At 31.9% G+C, this 27,922-nt stretch overlaps 1 protein-coding gene and 1 long non-coding RNA gene across 2 annotated transcripts; one reads left to right on the top strand and one right to left on the bottom strand.

The window, feature by feature from the left end:
- Window positions 1–2,307: 2,307 nt before the first annotated feature.
- On the top strand, window positions 2,308–27,352 carry LOC103833349. Its single transcript, XM_033278024.1, has 5 exons — window positions 2,308–2,363; window positions 5,815–5,865; window positions 25,915–25,961; window positions 26,097–26,202; window positions 27,028–27,352. Exons 1-5 carry the CDS (start codon window positions 2,308–2,310, stop codon window positions 27,131–27,133), a joined length of 366 nt encoding a protein of 121 aa, XP_033133915.1. The 3' UTR covers window positions 27,134–27,352.
- LOC103833348 lies at window positions 9,954–14,191 on the bottom strand. The gene is made up of 2 exons (XR_004450012.1): window positions 13,184–14,191; window positions 9,954–13,092 (listed from the first exon to the last, which is right to left on the bottom strand). It is a non-coding gene; the product is annotated as an uncharacterized LOC103833348 (long non-coding RNA).
- Window positions 27,353–27,922: the final 570 nt, after the last annotated feature.

Raw genomic sequence — 27,922 nt, forward strand, 5'->3', positions numbered from 1 at the left:
GTTAACACAATGTACATGTGATTTTTTTTCCTTCTTCCTATGTACACGCATGGTCAGACATCTTTGAAATCTGACTGAACCCAAATATCATCCTTCACATTTTGTGTAAGAGCTTCTGTGTTTTCATGGTAGCTTCATGGTAGATCTTATCTTGATTAATTTCTGGTTGTTTTACATATGTACACTATCATATTTAGCGTACACATATACACGTCTTTATTTATTTAAAAGATGTATGACCTTGCGTGTACAAATCTGACTGAACCCCCAATATTTTGGTATAGAGGTGCTTGTATGGTTATGGTACACACCATTTTGTACATGTGGATATGTAAAGCGATGTACACATGTACATAAAAATGAATCAATATATGTGAAAAAGTTGTACACATATAGGTGGATTGGTGGTTGCTTACTAAAACAATACCAAAATACATACTCCCTCTGTTTTTAAAAGATGCATATTCTAGACTTTTCACATATATTAAGAAAACTCATTAAATATACATTATTTTTTGTGAATAACAATTTTCCATAACTTTAAACCAATAGAAATTCCATAAACACTATTAATTTTTTTGAAACTTACAATTTTTCATAAAATCATACATTGAAAAAGTAAAAAATGTATCTTTTTAAAACAAATTTTTTTTCCAGAACATACATCTTTTAGGAACGGAGGGAGTAATAAATAGATCAACTCAAACTGAAAATGGTGTACATGACAATAGGTGCACATATGATTTTGTGTTTTACTCATATTAGCTTTGATGTTAGTTCATTTAATTTATTTTCCAATGCATTTAAGAATTAAAACATGAGTTTAGGATTTTAAAGAGAATACACGATTCTACGATACATTACTTTAGTAATATACAATGTACACATGTAAAGATAAAGATGTACACATGTAAAGATGTTCACATGTTATCTTTGTACACATGTAATCATGTACACATGTAAAGATGTACATGTACATATAAAATCATGTTGTACATTTTTTGCAATTTTATTTAAGGAGTGGCATTTTAGTAAATTTTATTTAAGGGATGTCTAGTTTCATGTACACATGAATCGTTGTACATGTGGATAGTGTATATGTATGTACAATATATCATGTACATATGAATCATTTATTTTTCATATTTTTTTAATGAAGGGTATTTTCGTAATTTTAACTTCATCTTCCCTAAATCAATTAGGGTTTTCTGCAATTTCCCTCTATAGCCGCCAGCCATTATTCTCACCTTAATCATCCTTTTTTTTTTCTTGCTTATAATACATTTAAACATGTAAAAATATCATATAAAACATAATTTCAAGCTCCAAATGATTTTGTTTCTACAACAAAAACGTAAATCTTGTTTTTTCTTTTTATTAATGTCACAGCGTGAGAGGGATGAATTGTGGAACACGACGTGAAAGAAGAAGCTTTTTAACAGTTTCCGGCGAAGCCATTCCCTTCACTGATGCTTTTATTATATGGTTTATACCACTATTTCCATGGTTATAAAAAAGAAAATAGGGAAGAAGATGAAATACTGAATGGGTCCACTTAGTTATATTTAAATTATAATTTAGTTAGAAGAAAAGAGAATAGTTAGAAGAAAGTTAGAAAAAAGTGTCTAAGGAGCAATAACTGCTCTAGAGTGTAATAAAAAATTCAAAACTGTCCTAGAGTGAAAATAACTCTTATAAATATCAGTCAAAGACCGACTATGACTATTAAGACAAAAAAAAAGAAGATACACTTTATCTTCTAAATAGATAATCACAAATATTATCTTTAACACTCCCCCTTGATTATCTATTTTGTATTACATAGTGCTTCGTTAAAAACTTAGTTACGGAAAAATCCATTGGGACAAAAACCATAACAAGGAAAAAAAAGTACACTGCCGTAATCTCCCCCTGAGAATATCGGACATAGCTTTCTCGTCACAGGTCACACAAATGATGCATTCCGATACCGTAGACGTGTTTTCGAAATATTGCAGTGGGAAGAGCCTTTGTGAACAAGTCAGCTGGATTGTCGCATGGTCGTACATACTCGATGTCCACCTCTTTATTTTTCTCGAGCTCCCGTATGTATGAGAAAAATCTTGGAGGGATGTGATTCGTCATGTCGCTTTTGATGTAGTCTTTTTTGAGTTTGAGCGACACAAGCCGAGTTATCTTCAAATATTTTCGTCGGCTCTTTCTCGTTGACTATTCCGCTTGAAACTTGTATGTGGTGACTCACTGACCGAAGCTACACACATTCTCGATATGCTTCGTGAAGCGCAATAATTTCAGCATGATTCGAAGATGTCGCAACCAGAGTTTGTTTCTGAGACCGCCAAGAGATCGTGGTTCCACCAATTGTAAAAACATAGCCGGTTTGTGATCGAGCCTTATGAGGATCTGATAAATATCCTGCATCTGCAAAACCAACCATACCAAACTCGGATTTTCTAAAAAAATACATTAACCCTAAATCAAATGTACCTTGAAGGTAACAGAATAAGTGCTTTATTCCGTCCTAGTGCCTGCGAGTAGGAGCAGAACTATATCTCACCAGTAGAATAGTAGCAAAAGTTATATCTGGTCTGGTACAGTTTCCAAGATATAACAGCCCACCGATAGCACTCATATAAGGTTCTTCTGAACCTAATATCTTCTCGCTATCTTTGCAGGACCTAAAAGGATCACTCAACATTGAGAGCAATCATTGGAGTACTTAAAGGAGTCGCTTTGTCTATACGATAGCGTTTTAATAACCTTTTTGTATAGTTTGATTGATGCACAAATATCCCTTCTCGGAGATGCTCTATCTGGAGCCCAAGACAAAATCTTGTCTTGCCGAGATCTTTCATTTCTAACTCCTCTTTCATATGAGTTCGAGCATCATCAACCTCATTTTGAATTCCAATTATGTTCAGGTCAACTACATATATAGCAATGATCACAAAGCCAGATGACGATTTCTTTTTAAAAACGCATGAACATATCGCATTATTCACATATCCTTTATTCGAAAGATATTCACTTAAGCGATTGTACCACATGCATCCGGATTGCTTTAATCCATATAGTGATCGCTGTAACTTGACCGAACAAATCTTCCTGTATTTTTCTTTCAATGCTTCAGGCATTTTCAATCCCTCAGGGAGCTTCATATATATATCGTTATCCAACGATCCATACAAATATGCAGTCACAACGTCCATGAGATGCATCTCAAGATTTTTAGACGCCGTTAGGCTTATCAAAAATCTAAATATAATTGCATCCATTACCGGGGAATAAGTTTCCTCATAATCAATTCCCGGTCTCTGAGAAAAACCTTGGGCAACTAATCGGGCTTTATATCGTGTTACTTCATTTTTCTCATTTATTTTTCTCACGAATACCCACGTATACCCAATAGGATTTATATTTTCAGGCGTTATGACTATAGGTCCAAAGACATTTCTTTTATATAGGGAGAGTAATTCAATTTGAATGGCCTTCTTCCACTCCTCCCAATCATGTTTTTTTTTGACATTCCAAAATGGATCTTGGATCGGGATCATCATCTTTATTATCGATCTCTTTGGACACAGAAAAGAAGAACATTCCATCAACATCTTTTATCTTATTATACTTGGTGACGTATAACCCACATATATTCCCAATCTCTTTTGTGGGCCCATTTTTCTTCTTTGTGGCGGAGCTATCAGAACATAGACCGCACACCCAAATACACGGAGATGGGATACATCTAGCTCTTGCCCAGATGCCAATTGTAATGGGGAGTACTTATGATATGCACTTGGTCTTAACCAAACCAGTGCAGCCGCATGCAATATAGCATGGCCCCATATTGAAATTGGGAGCTTTGTTCTCAAGACTAACGGCCTTGCAATCAACTGCAACAGTTTTATCAATGACTCAGCCATGCCATTTTGTGTATGCACATGGGGAACTGGATGCTCCACATCAATCCCCATTGACATACAATAATCATCAAAGGCTTGCGATGTAAATTCACCAGCATTATCAAGCTTTACTTTCTTAATGGCATATTCTGAGAACTGCGTTCTTAGCTTTATTATCTTGACAATAAACTTTGCGAAAGCCGTATTTTGTGTCGTCAAAAGAGACACATTTGACCATCTACTACATGCGTAAATCAATACCATGAAATACTTAAACGGCCCGCACGGTGGGTGGATCAGCCCACATATATCACCATGTATTCTTTCCAAAAACATTGGTGATTCATTGCCTACTTTTGCTGGTGATGGCCGAGTTATAAGCTTTTCTTGAGAACATGCATTACATGTAAACTCGTCTGTTTGTAAAATTTTTCCGTTTTTCAACGGATGGCCATTTGAATTTTGCACTGTCTTTCTCATAATGTCTGAACCAGGATGTCCTAGCCTTTCATGCCATATTTTAAATGTATCAGTAAACTTCATGTTTACCACGGCATAGGACTTAGTCATGGTTATTTTCGTACAATATAGTCCAAAGAATAACATTCTTCACTCTTCAAGTATATGTTTCCTCTCGGACTTAATGCAAAGAAATTCAATGGCATCGTTACTCATAGTCTCAATATGATATCCATTTTTTTGGATATCCTTAAAACTTAACAAGTTTTTATGAAACTTGGGGGAATACAATGCATTACTTATTTCAAATATCGTTTCTCCTAGAATTAAAAACTTCGCTCTTCCTGAGTCCATAATAATCTTTGCATTACTAGATATTGTACTTACGCTTCCAGCGTAATCTCTTATTTTGAGACTGGAAAAATATTTCTTATATTTAATTATCTTGTGCATTGACGCACTATCTGCCAAACACAAATCTCCATCCATAGTTTCAAAGTTTGGTATTTTCTCGGCTGGTTTAAGAACTTTTGGAGCTTCGGTTGGTTAGAGCTTCCGGATTGATGACTTCACCGGTAAATGAAAGCTCGTGTTCAGTTGGTCAGAGCTTCGTGCTGATAACGTGTTATAAACCAGTTGGAAATATGTGGCTTTATATTGAATGGCTTATATTAAAAGTTGAGTGGACAGCGATGGAGAGAGAGAGATGTAATATGAATTTATAATGTTCTGGGTTTTTGTGTTTCTAAAAGGAAACAACGAGAGAGAGAATTTTGTAAGAGAGAGAGTAGCTTTTTCACTTCTGATGTTCTATTAATAAACAAGAGGATACTTACATATTTATAGTGACAGAAAAATATTAAAATATAACATCGTCGGTTATAAATATCAGTCAAAAACCAACTTTGACTAATAAGACAAAAGAAAAAGATATACTTTGAGTGTGACTGGCACCCAATAGAGTAATTTGGAGTAATAAAAATAGAAAAATTCAGAATAAAACTGACAGAGTAAATAAAGTACTAAAAGACAAAAAAAAATGAACAGAAGTTAGCGTAACTCATTATTCTCCAAAAACCATGAGTGAAAAATTAAGTATTTATATCTCAAATTAAACAGTTGACAGAGTAAAACAACAAAAAAAAATTTCACTTGACTGGTGTAAAAAGAGAGTAATCCAGCGTTAATATTTATTATTCCACTTTTCTTAGGCCATAAATACAATACAGTCATACTCTTTATCTTCTAAATAGATAATCACAAACATTATCTTTAACATATACAATACCTTTAATCATTTGTTCAATAATTTGGTGCAGACAAGATAACTATAAGATAAAATAAAATAAAATCAAATAAAATAAAGAAGGGAATCTCCAAGCTTCTCGACTCTTCTATGATTCATTACTATAAGCTTTGTTCGACAATGTCACCACCATTTTCTTTATCTATAAAGAAAACTTTCATCGTCTCCCTTCGCATCTCCTCATATATCTCTTATCTTCAGGTAGCTTTCTCTTTAATTGTTAAACTTTTTTTCGATGTCCTCAGTGTGAATCGTTTTCACCATTATGATTTCGGATCTAGACTTGCACCGTCAACTGATTACTTTGTTCGTTTTCCTTTGTTGGATTTTTTTTCTCTTTTCTATACGTTTCCAGGGAATCTGTTTTGTCTGGATCTGTTTCACTTTTTTCATTTGTCACCTTTTTATATAATTTTATTTTTAACGGAATGAAAGAACAAAAGTAGGAGAAGATTATATATTCGTGACATTCAAAGTCCTCACCCTGAATTGTCGGTGTTTTGACAACCGTAAGACTTTCTTGCATCTGCACAGAAAAAAGATGTAATAATGTTACAATAAAGTTGTCTTTCTCAAATATGATCATTAGCTTTTAGCAAACAAGACAAAACCTCTTGTGCTTTATGGATGGGGATGTCCTCTTCCTTTTCTCTGTCTCCAGTCACCTCATGTGAGGCTTGCTCTGCGTCATCTGAGTTTTTAATTGATTTCACTGGGTCTGAATCACCGTTCAAGCTTATAGATTCATGAACTGTATTTTCTTCATAAGATTTGACAGTCTCAAGAATGCTTTGGATCTTGTCTGGTACTTCTTTTTCTTCTTCCTCATTGGCTTTTATTATTTCAATCTTTTTGGCTTCAACAAGTGTCTCTCCTTCAGGTGATGCAGATGAAACTTGTATAACCTCATCAGATTTAACTTCTTCATCTTGCAAAGGAGCCAGATCAAGAATCCTTTCTTTTTGTTCTTTTTCTTTAACCTCAATACTTTCTGGTACTGGAACTGTCTCTGATCCATAAGAACCTTCCTCTAGGTCTTCTTGATGTGGTGCTACTTCTTTTTCTTCTTCTGGTTTTTCTTTGATCTTCTCATCTAAGGTTTTTTTTGTTTCCTCTGATACTTTAGAAGGAGACTCAAGAGATGGCTTCTCCATCTGCTCACCTGATTCGACATCCGCATGCTTTACAACTGGGGTTTCCTCTGCCTCTGACTCATTCAATGCTAGACTTCTCTCCAAACTCTGCGCTCCAGCAGCTTGACCTGCTTCTTTCTTCTCATCCATCAGCTCCTCTCTATCTACCTTCACTGCAAGATCTATTGGAACGTCAGACTTGTCTGTTTTCTCTTGTTCTTTATCCTCTTGCTCTGTGTCTTCTTTGGTCACCAGAGACTCAGCTTCACCCTGTGGCATGTTTCTACCCAAAACATGTTCATCTTCTTCAGTACCTTTGGATCTTTGTTCTGGTGAGGGTTTTGGTGGTTCGATTACTACCTTAATAGTTTCTTGCACATAATATGATTAAAACTTATTTTTATTGACTTTGATTTGGGATACAATTTTTGATACAAAATTACAAGCTTAAAAACTCAAAAAAACATTAGGAAGTTTTAGAGAGATGAGAGAGTTTTAGAGAGTGGAAGTTTAGAGAGTGAAATTGCTCGTGTCCCCTTCATTGATCATGAATATGTATTTATAGGCAAAAGTTGCTTGAATAAGGTCTTGCAACGTGTCGTCTTCTAGTGGTGCCGACACTTGATTTAATACGTGTTGAGTCTTCTTATAGTATATATGTATAAGAAGACTCGCGAAGAAGCTATGCAAGAATTTCCGAGAAAGAATCCGGCCGACAATGGCGAGGCCCGCATGAGATCCACATGAAGACTTCTGCATAAAAACGACAACAGTCTCTGATAGCAATTGTCGGCACCACTCAAGACTCAATACGTATTAAATCAAGTGTCGGCATTACTAGAAGATGACACGTTGCAAGACCTTATTCAAGCAACCTTTGCCTATAAATATGCATTTATAATCAAGGAAGGGGGCACGAGTGATTTCACTCTTTAAACTTCCACTCTCTAAAACTCTCCCTTCTTTCTAAAAATTTCCTGTGTTTTTCTGAGTATTTAAGCTTGTAATTTTGTAAAATTGTATCCCAAATGAAGATCAATAGAAGTCGGTTTTAATCATATTCAGTGTACAACATTCAAATCTTTATAAATATCAAATACTAAAATTTTGTATATCAAAACTAGGGCTGGTTCGCCCTACGGGCGGAATATTAATTTGATATTCACTAAATGCTCGAGTTGAAATTTGTTTTAAGATTCAAAAATTTGGTTCTGTTATGTGTTACTTATTAGTATGCGTTGGTATAATTGTTTTTCGATTATTCTTGCTTTGGTATTGTATCAAATTAACTAATTGTCCAACTCATAATTATAGATGTACAAATGTGGATTTGTGATAAAGTTTGATGATAATACTGTTTTTTTTTTTAATTTTTATTCATAGTGGAGTGTGTATGTATCAGAAAGAGGCCTATAACAACTTTTATGTTTTTGCGTATGGATTTTAAATATATATTATTTTGTATAATGCATACTTGCTCTACAACATTTGCTTATAGACTAAAAAACTGTTTTCTATATTTTTAAAAGAGAAAATATTTAGTCTAAAATATAACATGGACATATGTATTAACTATATATAGAAGTTGAGTGTTATTTTAAAATGACATATGTATAGAAGTTTTTCAACCATTATTTCACTGGCACAAAACATTTATAACTACAAATACCTTCTTTTAAAAGCAAAACTAATAAAAGCGTGTACTACAAATGTATTTTGATATATATTATATGCATCAAGTTATAAAAATTGGAAACATTGCAAAACTGTTTGGAGCAAAGTTTTTAATTTCACGATCTTCATCTTGACGTCAGTTCAGTGCCGGCTCTGGCCACACGCAGAAGAAGCATGGGATTTCAGCCGACACGTTAATAAGTATTTTCGCGGCCACATATTTATAAAAAGTGATTTTAGCCTAGTGGTTCTAAGAGAAATTATCATTGCTGGAGGTGCTGGGTTCAATTATCCCTGATTGCATTCATTTATTTTCAGCCTCCCATAACGCACGACTTGATGACGTGGCATCACAGGAGAGAAGCGAACATATTTATATATATATAATAGGATCAGCCCGCCCTACGGGCGAGATATATTTTACTTGTGATCTAGGTTATTATTTTTTGTATAATTTTGTGGTTTGTGTTTTAGATTTTCATTTACAAAAGATGTGTATGATAATAATTTTTGTATTTTTAAAAAGTTTTAAAAAAAGAAATATTATATGTGATAAGATATATATTGCTTCTTTACAATAGTTGTTTCTGAATTCTGCTGTCCAAAACAAATTAACTTGATGATACTAAATGTTAGTTAAATTTTATCTGTTTAGTTAGGTTAATGTATTTTAAACATGTGCGAAAAATATTTACATAATAATATTTTTTGTCAGCATTAAGACTTCGTGACCCATTACTCTTGTTTATTAAAATGATTTGTATGTGATAAGATATATATTGCTTCTTTACAATAGTTGTTTCTGAATTCTGCTGTCCAAAACAAATTAACTTGATGATACTAAATATTAGTTAAATTTTATCTGCTTAGTTAGGTTAATGTATTTTAAACATGTGCGAAAAATATTTATATAATAATATTTTTTGTCAGCATTAAGACTTCGTGACCCATTACTCTTGTTTATTAAAATGATTTGGGATTTCTCTGGATTTAGGTATGAGCCTATCTAATGACTGAACCGTACCTAATAGTGTTTTAGGCCTGATAGTATTATATAGAATGACCGGCTAATGTTTCATCGCTAATGGGTAGGCATTAGACCACAATTATCGCATGTGATAATGGAGTTTCTAAGCTCATTAGGCCCACAGAAATGGCAAAAACCAATCACAAAGGACTTATCTGATCGAGTTAAGTGGGTTTTCTGTACTGTTCGCGGGTCTTATTAACATGTGGCGATGCGCGATTAGTGATTTTTTATTTTTTTTTAATTAGACCAAAAAAAATTAAGAAACCCTCTAAATTTTTTAGGGATAATCATGTTTTTAGGTTGCACGGTCGCTTGTTTGTTAATGTTTGTTACACATGGTTGAAACCTGATTTAATTATTGTCTACAGAGAGAGTAATTACACAAAATCTTCCACAATTGATTATCTTCATGTTGTGTCCAAGGTGATTTTTACAGTAGCCTAAAGGGTTTGGTTAAATCTTTCTCACATTTGATGTCACCGATAGTTTTGGTATTTAAATTACATGTGGTTTGGGTATAATTGACATTTAATAATTGCTTCAATGTTTGGATATTCTTATCGGTTTCTTTTTGTATCTTCCTTTTTTAATCTTTCAACCTTTTTTTTTTTGATTTTTTAGAACATTATATGGAAGATACTTATGCTTAATGCAATGTTACTATCAAAAAAAATCTCAATTTATTTTGACTATTGAGAAAGAGTTTTCAAAGCTTCTCGACCCTTTTGTTCACCATTTTTATATAATTAAACTCTTAATCATCATTAATAGTGTGAAGTCGTGTAGGAAAAAATCAGTGAAGGACAAAAATATTGGCCAATTTGATGCCAAACTCTATTGTATTTTAAATTAATTCATATGCTGAGCTAATTTATATTTTACAAATATTATTATTTTAATTTAATATTTTTGTCCTTGTAATTTAATATCTCACATGTAAAAAATCTTAAATTCAATCAGTTTTAGTTCATAACCTTCATATAAATAACAAAAGGTTAATATCTTTTAAAATTATAAAATGATCATATATGAAAAGACTAAAAATTAATTATATTTAGTAATTTAATATTTTGTATATAATTCATGAATTAGTGCCTATTTATTATAATATAACATCAACACTGTTTGTAATACATATCTATTTGTGTTTAATATTTATAAATTTCATTTTTTCAGAAAACTCAATTAAATCTTTTTGTCAGCAAAAGAACTGCATTTTTATACTTTTTTCCGTATACTACTAATTTTGTTAAGCGCAAGTCTACTATTCCATAGGTTACCAATCAAAAATTTAGATTTTATGTTCTGGTATTGGAGAATAACATTTTGTGCAAATCTTAAAAATAAGATTTGATATTAGAGATGATTTAAATGGAACAAACACTATTTTAGTTATGCAACTTTAACATGCTCCCTCAAATGTCTTATTTCTATTTTCTCAACCCAAATTGAAAATACAAAGTGCCATTCTGTACTTGTCATTTTAAAAAATCCAAGCTGGAGACTAAACAAAAAAAAAACAAAGAAGTTCAAATATTAAAAATTATGGGATTCAAAAAATTATCTCTAAAACTCACTCCAAAATCATTTCATGTCCGTATGCGTAGAAATGTCAAATCTTGAAGCTAGAAGCAATTCCTGCAACAATACAGTTCATTAGTATTCCAACACGTTGTTTTTTTTTTTGAGAAAGGGCTTTACTTTTATAAACTAAATGGCCTCTAAGGCAATTGTTTTGGGTTTGAACCCAATACAGAAAGATAGTAACCAAAAAGGATCTATGGGCCTAGCCCTAATCGAATTGCAATTGAACCGAAAATGAAGAGGTAGTTAGTGACGGAGAAAAACAGAGAGTCACACCGAGAGAAGATCATCGATCAAACCAAAGCTGGAGCATTGTGGAGGAGAGTCGGGGGTTTTCGTCTCGGAAGCCTGAGATGCGGTTTCTGATGAGCAAGTCGGCTTGCCTCTCGAGAGACGCAGTTGACCGAAACTGCTGCCGATGGAGACGGTTGTTGCGTTCAGTCCAGAGGAGGTATATGGAGGCTTTCCATGCGATGAGGATGAGTAATCGATGGAATTTTGGGAGGGAGGATCCCTGTAGGCTGCACAGACCAACACGTTGTTTCAATCATAAAGAGCAAATGCTGTCTTTAGACCTTACCTCTGTGTTGCTCATGTATCCAAAACGGCGTTTGCCTCCCCCACTCGACATTCCCCAACCTGAGCAGCTCTTATGAACAACTCCTCCTCTCGTAGATCTTAGACCCATTTCATTGCTTCTACCATAATTAATACTTTCACCAACTGTTCTCGACTTCTCTCCTATGCTTCCTCCTCCATAGTTCACATTGAACCCTCCATTTAATTCAGCTTTTGGTAAGTAACTCATACCACCATTATTTACCTATAGTTAATTTTTGTTAACAGAACCATTCCCTTAGCAACCGTACTGCTAAGACTTGCATTATTTATGGGGCTAAACAGCCTTCCAAAAACTCAATGGATCTACTAATATAACTCTGATTATGGGTTCCCTCGATAAAATTCAGCTTGTTCTCGAAAAGTGGCCACAAGGAGAGAAGCTGCTGCCGAAACTCATTGCTGGACTGTACCTAACGTCAAGTTTTGCTCCATGGGCTGAGTTTGGGCTCATGTTAAATATATGTAGTTGTTGAGAAACATACTCATCCTGGTAATCTCGAAGTTATTTAAGCTGCTAATGTCTGGTTTGGGTTGGGAGACGTTGCCTTAGGGACAGCCACTTTGAACTCTTCCGTATTACCATCAAGATCATGGAACGTCCTCTGCAAGCTACAGCCTCTGTGTTGTATGTAACAAAGCCAAAGCCTCTCCGACGCTAAATTTTGTGGTCATACATCACCACAAGATCAATCATAATCCCAAACAGAGCCAAGTACTTCTTGAAATCAGTATCTATCACTGATGATGCCAACCCTCCCATAAATAGTTTTTCGAGTGTGCTGGACCTGGGGATCCCTGGAGGCCACTGTTACTTTTGTTCAGTGATGTGCCATCATCTCTTTAAACTGCCTTATTCGCTTCTGCTTGCACACACAAGTAAGATTAACAATAACATTACATACTTGCCATAATAGTACCATTATTGCATAACGAATCTAAAATCATGAACTGGCAGAAATGTAACAAATTAGAACCACCAGATTCAGAGTTAGTTGTACAGTGTAACATTCGTTGTCTATTGCAGTTAAAGTCTAAAAACGTTTGAGAAACTACTACATAAATGATAGATAAAACTACAAAGAAGCTGCTGCAAGAACCAACAGAGACAAAGCACTATAGAAGACACTAAAGCAATCAACTTTGGGCAACACATGTTGATCTATTTTTTAAACATATATGTATGCTCTTTCTCTTCACTGAAACAAAAATGAAGTCTTTTTTAAAAGCAAAAATCATGGAATCATCCGTAGATTGTCAAACGTACATATTTGCCATAAATCATGTTAGTGCAGAATGACTCCCTGAGTGATATTGGAGTCTCTGAAGACGACAAAACAAAAGCCAACGCCCCGTGAGTCGATCCTTCATGAAAACTTCCTCTAAAACCTATAATCAATTGTTTTATATTATCGTCATTTGCGAAGCTTAAATATCTACGCAAAAATATAGGGTTTGATTGTTAAATCCATGGAAATACCTTTCTGTCGAGGAGGAGCATATCGAAGCCCATAAGCTCGCCGTCTCTTTTTAACATTCATTGCCGCCCAAAATCTGAGTATACGGACTTGGACGGTGGTGCTACAGCGCCAGGCTTTCAAGTCAGAAAGGAGGACATAAGAGTTCGCATTCTGCTTAAACGAAGATTTTAGGGTTGTGAAGAATAAAAAGATGATGTTCACGGGTTCCAGACTAACCTTTTTATAAATGAGATTCACCGACTGATAGAAAGAGAAGATGCATTGAATGAGGAATCATGGTAGAAGGAGTTAAGAATGTCGTTAATGGCAATGTTTGAATGCACTCTGTAACGGTTCAAGTTAACTTTTGCAGGCGTGAAGAAATCCATATGAATCGACATGAACGGGCTCGCACCTGCAATTGGCCGTGAATATTTGTCTCACATAACACTCTTGAAACTCCACTAATCGGTTTAACAAATCAGAGGCTGAAGAACAAAATAAATCCTAGAAATGGAGTCGCAATTTCTTGAAGACGAAGAGCGTGGCTATCAATTTCAATTGGGCACTTAACGAATGTCGTGTGCCACTACAATTAAACCCGTAAAGCCCAAAATGAAGCCACACAAAAAGCAACGAAACTCAAAGAGGGTGGACACGTGTCCCACTCTCCTTCCACGACTTAATGACGTGGCGGGCTGAAAAGGAGAGAAACATTTCTCTAAATATTTGCTTTATTTTGGCCCCAAATATAAAATGGGACACGTGTCACTCCCATAACGCACAACTTGATGACGTAGCATCACATGAGAGAATCGAACATATTTATATATATATAGATAGTAACAAAGTTACAATAATTAAAACAAATTATTAAGGAATCAATAAAAATAAATGGTATCAGAGCGCCAAAACGATTATTCAAACGATGCAATTTGTTTAAAAAGTTTTAGAAATAAGATTTCTGTGTATTAATCTGATTTAAACTTGTCAAGATAAGATCCTTACCATCTAAAGAAACACTGTTGATGTAGGTGTTCCAGGCAGCAAGTCCAGAGAAGGCAGTAAGACTGTTGATAAACCCAAATGTGTCCAATTAGACCCGGTTAGTATCTCTTCTATAATGAGTTTAAACCTAGATTAAATCATGGCGTCTTTGTTTAGGAAACTTTTTAAATCAAAAATTGCATCAACGTCTTCAAATTCAACAATTAACTCAAGAGAAATGTCAAAAATAACAACGTTTAATCAAGAAATATCAAAAGATCATTTACCGCATATTAATCCAGAACATATATATCAAATAGGAACTTTTGATTTTAAAACAGCTTATTCAATTAAAGAACATGAACAAACTTTGTCTCTACAAAATGAATTTGAAGAAATCAATTTATTATCTTCTTTAGCTTTGGATAAATATAGACAAAAAAGGATTTAGTTACATCTATTTTGGCCTAATCCAAATTGCTATAAAACCCCTATCAAGAACATGAATAGACTCACCAATATTAATGTTAGTAAGAGATAAAACTCTCTTAAAATTCTCTTCTAGGAGCTGTACAATCAAATTTATGCAACTAGGTGTTTTCTTGTACCATGTGCAGTGATAAATTTTTTAAAAGTTAAATTATATTTAAAATGAAATTTATTAATATTATATATTTTATTATTTTTTACTAGAGTAATTGGCGTAGATGCACCTAGAAACCCATGTAATTTGCCATATAACCTTGTTTCTTTTTAATATTTTTAGTGACTATAATACCCTTATCTCTATCTCTATCTCTTCTCCCTTTTATGTGTTCTAATCTCTTTATCTTTCGTACAAATTCTTCAAATGATCTTCTAATTCAACACAAATCTTTATTTTTTTATTCTGATTCTTTTGACACCCATAATGCTAATCTTATTATCTCACCCCAATTCCAATGTTTCCAATTTCGAATCACGATCAACTTTTAGATAATATATACGTTAGTAGGTAATTTATTACTTACCTGCTATTATTTAGATTTTAACGGGTTCTTAATCGATACGTGAAATGTTAGCTGTTACAAATAGATTTAGAGCTATTTAATAGATAACTAATTAATTGTTAATAGTTTCATTAACTGATATATGATTTGTTAGTCGATACATTTGTTTGATACATAGATTGTTAGATGATACTGAAATTATTAGTGGATATGTTAGTTGGTATGTAAATTGTTATCTGCTATGTAAATATTTAACTGATAGATCTAGAGTTACTTGTTTTCGACAAAGCATAAGGGCATTTTCGTCTGCACAGTGTCAAAAAGTTACTCCTTTTTGGGTTATCCACAATTATGGGCATTCAGCAAATTTGGACCTTAATTAGGGATATTCCACACATTGTCTCTTTTTACTAATGTTTAATATAAAGTTGATTTTAAGCATAAAATTAAGAAAATAATTTTGTTTATTTAAAATTACATTTAATAATATATATGTAATATATTTAAAATTCGAATCTTAGATAAATTTTTATCTATTTATTTTGGTTAAATATATTAAATCAACTAGTATAAAATTACTAAAAAATCATATAAAAATTGTATAGTTATTAAAAATTATAACCAAACAATATTTATAAAATTTGTAGATATCTAAAAGAAACTAATGAAATTACGATTAACAATTTATTAATTTTTTTAAAAAGATGTAGAAAATTTTGAAAATATTAGTAATAAAAATTGTATTATTATAAAAATACAATTAAATAATCTATTTCGAAATTTATAATGCATATTTCAATATATTTATTTTAGTGATGATTTATGAATTATTACCATATTTTAAGAAGTTTACCAAAAATATAAATTAACATTAAATGTAATGTGTTAGTTATTGCCATATTCTATAAAGTTTACCAAAAATATATGTCAGTAATAAATGTGATTGTTCATGTCATATTAACTATAAACCATGTCATCAATCTTGTTAGCCATGTCATCATTTTTTTTGTAAAAATGATTGTTTTGTAAAAATGATTGTAGAGAGAAAATGTGGCAAAATTACTTTGCAAATATAGTCTAGGGGATGGGGCAGTATATTTTAATTGTGCTCCTAACTTTCAAATAAGCTTGCATGACCCAACCATACTCAATACTTTAACTTAAATTACCAAACAACATGGATATCTACTACTCTATCGAGTTTATTTTAAGCAATCAACAACTGAATTTAACCCAAGATGTCTATTACAAGATGATAAAGGAGAAACAACAATTCTAGCAGTCCATAGTAAAGATACACCAACAGCTACATACACACCAAAGCAACTAAAATGGGATGAAATAACTATTCCAGATCAATGGAAAATTGAAATTACTCAACCTCCTAGAAATTTTGAACAAAAGAATATATCCAAAATAATTGAACAGAAAGATGGAAAAAATATTAGTAAGGTTTGGATATTATTGGGATCCACTTCCACCTAGAATAAGTTCATACCATTCAAGAGCCTCTTTTTCTGAATATCGTACGGGTCAATCCAGTATAAATTCAGAAACAGAAAGTGTAAATCAAAATACTAAACAAGATGAACCGATAAGATTTAAAGCACCTTTACCAGAACCAGATCAAGATGCGTATCCAACATCACCTACTCCATCAGATTTTAGATCAATTAATGTTATAACTAAAAAATACGAAATTGATAAACAATATATAAAATAAGACTTTTATTCAAAAGAAGATGATGAAAAACGAAGCTGGTATTTTAAAACTTTTTCTAAACAATAGACCAAAGAGTATAGAGAAAAATGGTATGATTGTATGATACTAAAAGAAATGAATATTCCATTTTTCATATGGTTTGAAATTTATTCAATAGGTCATAATATCAATTATCCATTCAGGACGATTAATGCAAGTACATCATTAAGCCAAGTATTGGAACAAGTGGATGGAAATAAAATTAGAGCAATTCATTCACCTTTAAATGATTTAAAAATAAATTCTCTAAACCGACAAATTTTAGCTACGCCCTTTAAAACTGGAGCTAAAAAGATGATAAAGAACCAATATTAATGCAAGATATTAAATCTATCTATCAACAGAACAATTATCAAAGTCAAATACTACATACAATTTCTAAACAGATAGATAGCATTGATAATAAAATAAATATTAATGAAAAAGGAAAAGTGGACCAATATACTCAACACCCTTTCTCATCAACAACCTACCCAATTTTTAAACCAATAACAAGACAAATCAAATTTCTTGAAAACGAAATTTTAAAATCAATCTCGACCAGATTAGACAGGTTAGATAAAGGTAAAGGAATAAACACTATAGATGAAGATGACAATGAATCTATCCAAACCTCCTCACAATCAGAAAACAATATACAAGAAATAAATCAAATAAAAAATAAATCAAGAAAATCATATTATCCTAGGAATACACCACCTGATTTATTATATGAAGAATATCACAAATATACTAGTAAAGAATACTCTGAAGAAAGTATATACGAATGGAATATAGATAGATGATCATAATATGAAATGATGAATTTATTTCAAGAAATGGGAATGGCCACAATGGCTTACAAAGGTAGAGGAAATAATGATCAACAGTCATGTATTTTATTAATAGCTGGATTTACTGGAGCATTAAGATATTGGTGGGATAAATCATTAGACGCAATTACGCAAGAATCTATAATTAATCATGTTGAAATAAACAACAAGAAGATGAAGAAGGATTTATGAATGATATAGAAGTACAAAATGCAGTAGAAGTACTAATACATACTTTAACAATGCATTTTATCGGAAATCCTAAAGAAGAATTAGAAAGTAAAAAATTATATTAACAAATTTAAGGTGTCCAACATTAGGAGATTTTAAATGGTACAAAGATGTTTTTATAACTAACATATTCTAAAGAAACGATTATAATCAAGCATTTTGGAAAGAGCGGTTTATCTCAGGATTACCATCTTTCTTTATAGAAAGAATAATCAGTAAATTAAAAGAGTATTCAGGAGGACAACCAATCCCTTGGAATAAAATTACTTACAGTCAATTATTTGCATTTATAAAAAAAAGAAGGATTAGCTATATGTCAAGAACGTAAAGATAAAAAACGAAATGATAAATTTAAATTTAAAATAATTATGGGATCATTTTGTGATCAGTATGGCTATAATCAACTTAACCCTCCGTCAAGAATTAAACGACTAAGCATAGGCATAATAAAACTACGTATTTTCATAAAAATAATAAATTTAATAAAAAATAAACAAATCAATACTATGCAAAGATTAATAAGCACAAATCAAATAATAAACAAAAGATAGTATGCTGGAATTGTAAAAGACCTGGACATAAATCCACGGTGTGTAAAATGAAAAAGAAGATAAATGACATTTTTTCAAAATCAACCAGATATAAAAGAAAAATTAACTAAACTATTAATATCATAATCAAAAACATCAGAAGAATCGAGTAGTGATAACTCTATAGATGAGATAGGAAATATTAGTGATTCTTCAATAGAATCACAAAAATTGTCTGATAATCTATCCAATTGTAAAATTATTACGTTATAACAAAATATATTGATAAACAATTTCTACTAGACATAACTGATAAAATTGACGACCCAAAAATTAAGAAAGAATATTTAACTAAACTAAAAGATATAATATACCGAGAAAACCAATTATATAACCTTCAACCCTTTAGTTTAAATAAAATATTTGACAAATACCCTACACAAAGTTTATTTAAGCAAGTAACTACAGGAGAACTACAAAATGAAGTTAAGCAATTAAAGACACAGATTAAAGAATTACAATTAATAGTAAATCAACACGAATTAAAACAATTGCAAACATATGCTATATTATCATTAATCGAAGCAAAAAGTACTACTCCAGCATCTACAAGTAGTTTAAATCAAGCATCCACAAGTAATATAAATCTAGAAAGTGACGAAAATAAGCAAATTGGACCTACCGAAGACTAAATTTCAAATAATTAATAAAATCAATTATCAAAAATGGTATACAAGTATTACCTTACACGTGGGACATGATTTCAAAATAAATATAATAGCATTAATGGATACAGGTGCTAACTACAACTGTATTCGCGAAGGAATTATACCAACTACATTTTATGAAAAAAACTATTGAAAGATTAAGTGGAGCAAACAGAAGTAATTTAAAATTTCAATATAAATTACCATGTGCAAAAATATGTAACCAAGGATATTGCTTCGAAAATCAATTATTCTAGTAAAAAACTTAACACAAGAAGTGATATTACGAACTCCATTTTTTACTCAAATATATCCGTTCAAAGTAACAAAAATAGGAGTAACTACAAAAGTAGTAGGAACAAATTATCGTTTGAATTCTTATCACCTATGAAAACCAAAGAAATACTAAACTTACAGCAAAATTCCATTCAAAAAACCATTAATTTAATAAAAGGAAAACAGAATCATAAACAATATCTACAAATTGAAATAGCATACAAAAAAATAGAAGAACAACTTAAGATGCCTTACATAATATGCAAGATAATAGCTATTGAAAATGATATACTAAACAAAATCTGCTTAGAACTGCAAAATGCCTTTTGGGAAAGAAAACAGCATACAATTGAACTCCCATATATAAAAGATTTTAACGAAAGAAATATACCAACGAAAGCACGACCTATTCAAATGAATAAGGAATTATTAGAACACTGTAAAAAAGAAATAAAAAATTTATTAGATAAAAATTTAATCAGGCCATCCAAATCTCCCTGGAGCTGTTCGGCCTTTTATGTAAATAATCAAAGTGAAAAAGAGCGTGGAGTACCACGATTAGTAATAAATTATAAACCATTAAATGATGTATTACAATGGATACGATATCCAATACCTAAAAAAGAGATTTATTAAAACGACTTTATAATACAAAAATTTATTCAAAATTTGACATGAAAAGTGGCTTTTGGCAAATACAAATTGCCGAAAAAGATAAATAGAAAACAGCATTCACCGTACCATTTGGACATTATGAATGGAATGTAATGCCTTTTGGCCTTAAAAACGCACCTTCTGAAATTTCAACATATAATGAATGATATATTCAATAATTATTCAAAATTTACAATTGTCTACATAGATGACGTATTAGTATAATCAACTTCAATAGACCAACACATTAGTCACTTAAACGCATTCCTCAATATAGTCAAGGAACAATCAGACCTATTTCAAGATCAACTGAATTCACAGATAAATTTCCTAACGAATTAAGAGAAAAGACCCAATTACAAAGATTTTTAGGATGTCTCAACTATGTTTCAGACTTCTTACCTAATCTTAGGAAAACAATTCAACCATTATTTCAACGGTTACAAAAGAATCCAAAACCATGGACTAATCAACATACTCTTTTAGTTAAACAAGTTAAGCAAAAGGTTAAAACCCTCCTTTGCCTTTCCATACTAAATCCTGAAGCTGACATGATAGTTGAAACTGATGCTTCAGAAATAGGTTATGGAGGAATTTTTAAGAAAAAATTACCACGATCAAAAAAAGAATCTATAGTTTGATTCCATTCAGGAGTCTGGTTAGGACCACAAAAGCATTATTCAACAGTTAAGAAGGAAGTTCTCTCAATTGTTAATTGTATCTCAAAATTCCAAGACGACTTAATCAACAAATTTTTTTATTGCGAATAGATTGCAAATCAGTAAAAGAAATATTACAAAAAGATGTAAAAAACCTAGTATCAAAACAAATATTTGCTAGATGGTAAGCAATATTATCCGTTTTTGATTTTGATATTCAATATATTAAAGGAGAAAATTTTTTTTACCAGATTTTCTAACAGAGAATATTTGCAGAGAAAATCAACAGATAATCAACAACAACAAGATATTCAAAATGAGTGACCAGAAAATGAAAAGCCTATGACAGCATCAGATTATATCAAAAACCAACCACATCTCCAAGGAAGGACTTTAACTCCAAACCCTTACTCAGCATTAGCTGAATATCCTCCTCTATCCTGTTCAAAAGCTGTCTCTGAAAAGTCATCAAAGGAGGAAATACAATCATCTACAGCAACCCCAAACACAACTTCAAACAGTACCCCAAACACTAAACCAGTCTACTACACCAAACCTCATAAGCAACACCTGATGACGACCCCATTCACCAAACCAATAAAGCTTACTCAACTCAAAACCTTCATCAATCGAGTCTTCTATGAAGACAGTCCCTGGCCAACATACAACATAACCAAACACCAATCCTTTTATGAGTATATTCTAGTAGACTCTAAATCTGTAGAAAACACCCACTATAAAAACAAGACAAACCCAAACCTCATCAACTATTCAACCTGCAAATTCCTACGAATCTGTTCTACCCAAGACCTTGGTTTTATCCATAATCAAACAACTAAACCTTTTTTCACCCCAGGCTATCATATCAACGGCTACACCTATACCGATTACAAAAATGCCTTTTCCGAGATTTTTTACTCAGACCCTATGACCACTCTTGGTTCTTCAGTTTTGATCAAAACTGCACAAGGACGATACCAGGATGGTTCAACCAATGGTGGTACTGGTTCGGACCAGCAGATCCAATCTACCCCAAAGAAGTGCTCAAGACCTCCTACCCATTCTACAAGAAACACGTACTTGATCAACCAGTTGGGCCTCTAAACAAAATCTGGTTTCATATCGACATGGGCATCCTATGGATATGTTCATGGCATTTTACCCTCGCTATCGCTCTTCAAGACATGCCTTATTCTCTCCTCGGAGAATTCAGAGTCAAATGGTGGGAAAAATATAACATCGACATATATCCCTCGCCAATATCCACCAAATTACAAATCAAGCCAAAACAGTAATCCAAACTATATCCAAATCCATACCTCTTCTCAACCCAACTCAATTATCCCAAACAAATCCAACTCCGCAAAAAAAAACCAACATCAAGTCCAACAAGTTCAACTACCTCTTCCTCTTCCCAGAAATCATCAAGAAAAGAAAAAATGAAGAAACTTTTCGCCGAAAAGCTAGCGCAATTTGAGGGGGAAAATAATGATACCGACGACGATAACCAATAAGTTGACAGTACGCAACCCGAAGATCCTTACGGCAGCCCATTAGGCCAGGTTCCATTTGATATTTAATCAAAAAAAAACGTGAAAATATGTCTATATTTAAAATTTTGGTTTTAATTTTTCCAAGTATATTCTAGTAGACTCTGTACATTATTTATGTATTTTCTTCTCTGTATTTTATTACTACTACCTACAAAATAATATACAGAGTATATCTGTATAAGAAGATTCGCGAAGAAGCTATGCAAGAATTTCTGAGAAAGAACCCGGCCGACAATGGCGGGGCCCGCATGGGACCCATGTGAAGACTTCTGCATAAAAACGACAACAGTCTCTGACATCAATTGTCGGCACCATTCAAGACTCAACACGTATTAAATCAAGTATCGGCACCACTAGAAGACGACACGTTGCAAGACCTTATTCAAGCAACCTTTACCTATAAATACACATTCATGATCAAGGAAGAGGGCACAAGCGATTTCATTCTCTAAACTTCCACTCTCTAAAACTCTCCTTTCTCTCTAAAACTCTCCTTTCTCTCTAAAACTTCCTAGTGCTTTTCTGAGTTTTTAAGGTTGTAATTTTGTATCAAAAATTGTATCCCAAATCAAGATCAATAAAAGTAAGTTTTAATCATATTATGTGTACAACATTCAAATCTTTATAAATGTCAAATACTAAAATTTTGTATATCAAAATAGTAACAAAGTTACAATAATTAAAACAAATTATTAAGGAATCAATGAAGTTAAAGTTTTGGTCAAATGCAAAACTGACCTTTTGCAAACTTCTCAGCGTTGAAGTCTACAATAAAAAGTCAAAAGTTTGGTCAAATGCATAACTAACCTCTTTTACGTAGACGTCTTAGTAAGTCTACCTAACTTTTTGTTTTTGTTGTCAAAGATAAAGACGAAGATCGCCAGAGAAGTCTGCGGTACAAAAAAAAAAATTTTGTTTGGTTAAATGCAAAACTGACATGTGCGTTGACAAGTAGACTGCATCGTATGTCTGCATATAGGCGTAGACATACAAAACAGTCTAATATCTCGACACAGATTTGAAAGATGATGAAAACCATGTAAATAGTTATCTTATTCTGGTATAAAGCTCGTTTCCAACCTTCTCAATCGTCCAAACTCCAAATATGAAAAAAAGAACCGCTTTTAACGATTCACTGATGAAGAAATTCGAAAATATGAAGTTTGTGTTTATGAAAATGAAAGTTATGAGAGTTATTTTAGATGGAAATGTAGAGGAAATGAAGATTTGTTGGTTTAGAATGAGAAAAAAGTGGTTGATAATTGAATACAAGATCTTTAAGAGCTCAAAAAATGATAGTTCATGATGGTTGGAAAATTGATGATAATGGCATTATTGTAAATAAGAAGAAATGGTGTGAATTTTGAAATTAATAAAATAAATAAATAATAATAGCAATTTTGTAAATAATTCAAAAACATAGTGATAATACAGAAAATTCATTGATGAATAGTAATGACAAATAAAAAGATTGGTTTTGGGTTTGACTTGAAAAGATGAGTTCGTTTTGAAAAACTCCCTTGTACTTTTTTGTCATGGTTTTTATATATTCAAATTTTTCATGATAAGTTTTTTAACGAGGAAATTACATATTATAAAGTAGATGATAAAAAAATGTTAAAACATAGTTCTTACCTATTCTTGTAGCGTTTGTGTATGTTCTATGAACAAATTAATAATAAAAATCAAATTCTTTAGTATGCTTTCTAACAACGTCACTTTACTCACAAAATATAATAAAATTACTTTTCTATACAAATATTTTCTTATCTTTTTTTGTCAACATTATATTTTACTAACCAAAGAATTTATAAGAGTACAAATATTAAAATTAACACAAATTACAAGATGGGATACATGTAGGCTTTATGTTATAAACAAAACATGTTTCTGCAAAGAGACATGTATCTGGAATGATCGAGATTCTCCATCAATCTTCGTGCTTTCGGTAACCTTCATGACCGTCTAATCTCCGGCAGATTTTCTTGTCTTTCTCAACACTGTGGTTGTCACCAAGATTTGTACTATCTAAATTCACCTTTTTTTTCTTAACCACTGCTCCAATATGGGGCTCAAACAATCTCTGGTGATTTGGCACAAGGTAATACATATAAGACTAGGGAAAACTCTTTATTGGATCATCTTCAAAGCAAAACATTATAACTCAACTGAATTTCGCATACAACATTTAAGATAAATCCAACTTCTCCATCTTTCTTTTCATTTGGGATACTCACTCATATACCCGTAGAAAACGGATTTGAGCACAACCCGAGAAAAATACCCAAATCAAATCAAAATAAAACGAGAAAGAATAGATTCACGAAAGATGATATTATGTCTGGACTCGTCGGAAAAGAAGATCTGTAACGGAAAGAGAAATCCAGTTACACCATAATTAAAATTCGATTACGATCATTAATTAAAAAAAAAAAACAAAATGGAACATACAAGAAAACCAATTAGGTCTGGGCAAAAAATCTGAATCAGAAGAACCGAACCGAATGCGATCCGAAAAAGTAGTATCAAACCCAAACCAAAATTGGTTAAATATTCGAACGGGTTCAAAATTTTGATATCTAAAAAACCAAAACAAAACTTGATCCGAACCAAAGTATTTCGGGTACCCGAATGTATTCGAAATAGAATTATACACCTACATATATTAATTATTTTTAGATTTAATGTATATAAAAAACATCCAATATATATAAGATACTTATAAGTTGTTCAAAATACTTAAAAATATATACAAATAGTCAAAAATAAATGTTTAAAATATCTAAAATATACTCAAAACACCAAAAATACTTGAAATATCTATTGATTTTCTATCCAAATATTCAAACCAACCAATTTACATGTTAATTTATGTATTTTGACATATCTTATTCAAATTTATATGTAATATATTATTTTGGTTATAGATTTTGAGAAATTTTAAACATATAATATAATGAATTTTAATTTTTTTTAAAATAATTTAAATAGTTTATCTGAATCTGAACTGAATCTGCAAAGATCCGAACCGAACCGGGATAGGTATCCGAACATCCATCCCTATAACCAGTGGTAAAAAGAGCCATGAGTGATATAAATGAGCCACCGATCACTGGACCCTAATTATTTTTATCAAAATGTTCTCTAAGTCGGAGAAACTCTAGAGAGAAATTAAATATTTAGATCTAAAATTCAATGATATTTTTTCTCACTCAAAAATTAATATACAACAGCTTTAATCATTTGTTCAATAATTTGGTGCAGACAAGATAACAATAAGATAAAATAAAATAAAGAAGGGAATCTCCAAGCTTCTCGACTCTTCTATGATTCATTGCTATAAGCTTTGTTCGACAATGTCACCACCATTTTCTTCATCTATAAAGAAAACTTTCATCGTCTCCCTTCGTGTTTCCTCATATATCTCTTATCTTCAGGTAGCTTTCTCTTTAATTGTTAAACTTTGTTTCGATGTCCTCAGTGTGAATCATTTTCACCATTATGATTTCGGATCTAGACGTGCATCGTCAACTGATTACTTTGTTCGTTTTTCTTTGTTAGATTTTTTCTTTCTTTTCTATACGTTTCCAGGGAATCTGTTTTGTCTGGTCTCTGTGTCTGTTCATCTACTATTGCTCATATCCTTTCTGGATCTGTTTCACTTTCTTAATTTGTTACCTTTTTATATAATTTTATTTTTAACGGAATGAAAGAACAAAAGTAGGAGAAGATTATATATTCGTGACATTTGTTTGGCTTTAACTGAAGCTAACGCGGCAACCAGAGAGAACGAGACCGTGAAAGAGCTCAAGCTAGGGGTAATCACAAGCCTAAGCAACCTAAGAACGATGGATTAACCCCTGAACAACGCCGCGAAAGGTGACACATATTCCTCTTTTTATATTATTAATTAGGTTGTGAGTATCAACACTAATACAAAAGTTCTGTCTCAAGACTTCAGTTTAGCTAATCAGATATATATTTTATACTCTCGTTCTTAAAGATGAACTTTTTAGAAGTTTGTTTCACAGTGATATATTTTTTGTGTTTTCTATGAAAAAATTATAAATTTTTTAAAAATTAATTGATTTTATTGAATTAATATTGGTTAAAAATTATTGAAAACTGAAAATTACGAAAAATATGATATATTTAATGTGTTTTCTTAATATGTATAAAAATATTAAAAAGTCTATTTTTGTGGAACGGAAAAAATATTGTTTTGGTTCGAAGTGATATACTTTTTTTTAACTTTTCGGGAAGTGAAATCGGATTTATCCTTTTTGTGATGATAGAACACGCAGATTTTTTTTTGTCAACGAACACACGGATTAGGTTATGGAACAATAAGCATGGTAAACTTAAAATATTTTGAAGATTAAAAAATAGCTCTGCAAATTGAGGGTGATTTTGTAAATATCTATGGTGTATCATGGTCCATTTGGATGTCTTGAAGGAGAAGTCATGATAAGGTTGTGTTAACTATCGTGTGTGATATCGTTATGACTTTAAAATCATTGGGAGCTCTGCCAAGTTGTTGAGAATGTGTTATTTTGTTGTTGTTGATAACTTAGTTTATTTGTGTCTAATTTCAGAAAAAGTAATTAGGTTTTTATTTATTTGGTATGTGGGATTGTATTTTTATTACTTGTTTGTTGTATTAAGGATGATTGTTCTTTTTCTTATGCTTTTTTTGTCGTGTAGAGATGCGAGAGCACTGCAAGAGAAGGCTGCCAGAAAGGCAGGACAATCAATGGGAGAAGGGAACCATGACCATTTCCTTTGCGTTGGAGGTAAAATCAAGAATTAAGAAGCGATACATGTGGGTTTGATCATCTGAGTCGATTTTATTTTATATTGTGATTATTAATTATTGCCGGTTTGCGTCCATGGTTAACCAGTGGTTACTGGAAAAATTCCATAAATGAAAATATGTAATTCTTCATTGAATACATGTCTTTCTTGTTGAACACATGTGTTTTTTTCCTTGAACATATATGATTATTTTACACTGACATATTTTGGTATCTATATACATGATACACTGTAAAAAAAAATGATAACATCCAAGTTAATAGCAAATAGAGCGATATAATTTAGAGAGCGAAAGTTTCAATTCTGGGCACTTGAACACTGACAAGTAATTCATTCATGTCTGTGATTGTTGCTCATGTTCATTCGTGATGAAACGAAGAAATTGATTATTTGTTAGAATAAATAAATAACACATGCGCGGTTGTGCAGATCAACGTGATTTAGTTCTTTTATAAATGCAATATTGGTTATAAATGGAGTATTTTCCAGAAGCATTTATGACATTATTATGAATATGCAAATTTTTAGTTTAGTTGTTCATGACATGTGTTCATATATATTTATTTTAGATCATTAATAGTATACATTTTTAATTTTAATTATATATTTAAATGTTTATATAATTATTTCATATATAATAATTTATAATTTAAATATTGTAAATAGTCATATATTTAAATGTTCACTTTTAGATGCATCAAAAGCTGTTAAGAATAGCATTGAGGATGAGGTACAACATGCTTTGTTTATGATGTATTTAGAGAAGGTTTCAAGTCTGGGATAC

This window comes from Brassica rapa, chromosome A08, assembly GCF_000309985.2.
Source record: "Brassica rapa cultivar Chiifu-401-42 chromosome A08, CAAS_Brap_v3.01, whole genome shotgun sequence".
Taxonomy (NCBI): Eukaryota; Viridiplantae; Streptophyta; class Magnoliopsida; order Brassicales; family Brassicaceae; genus Brassica; species Brassica rapa.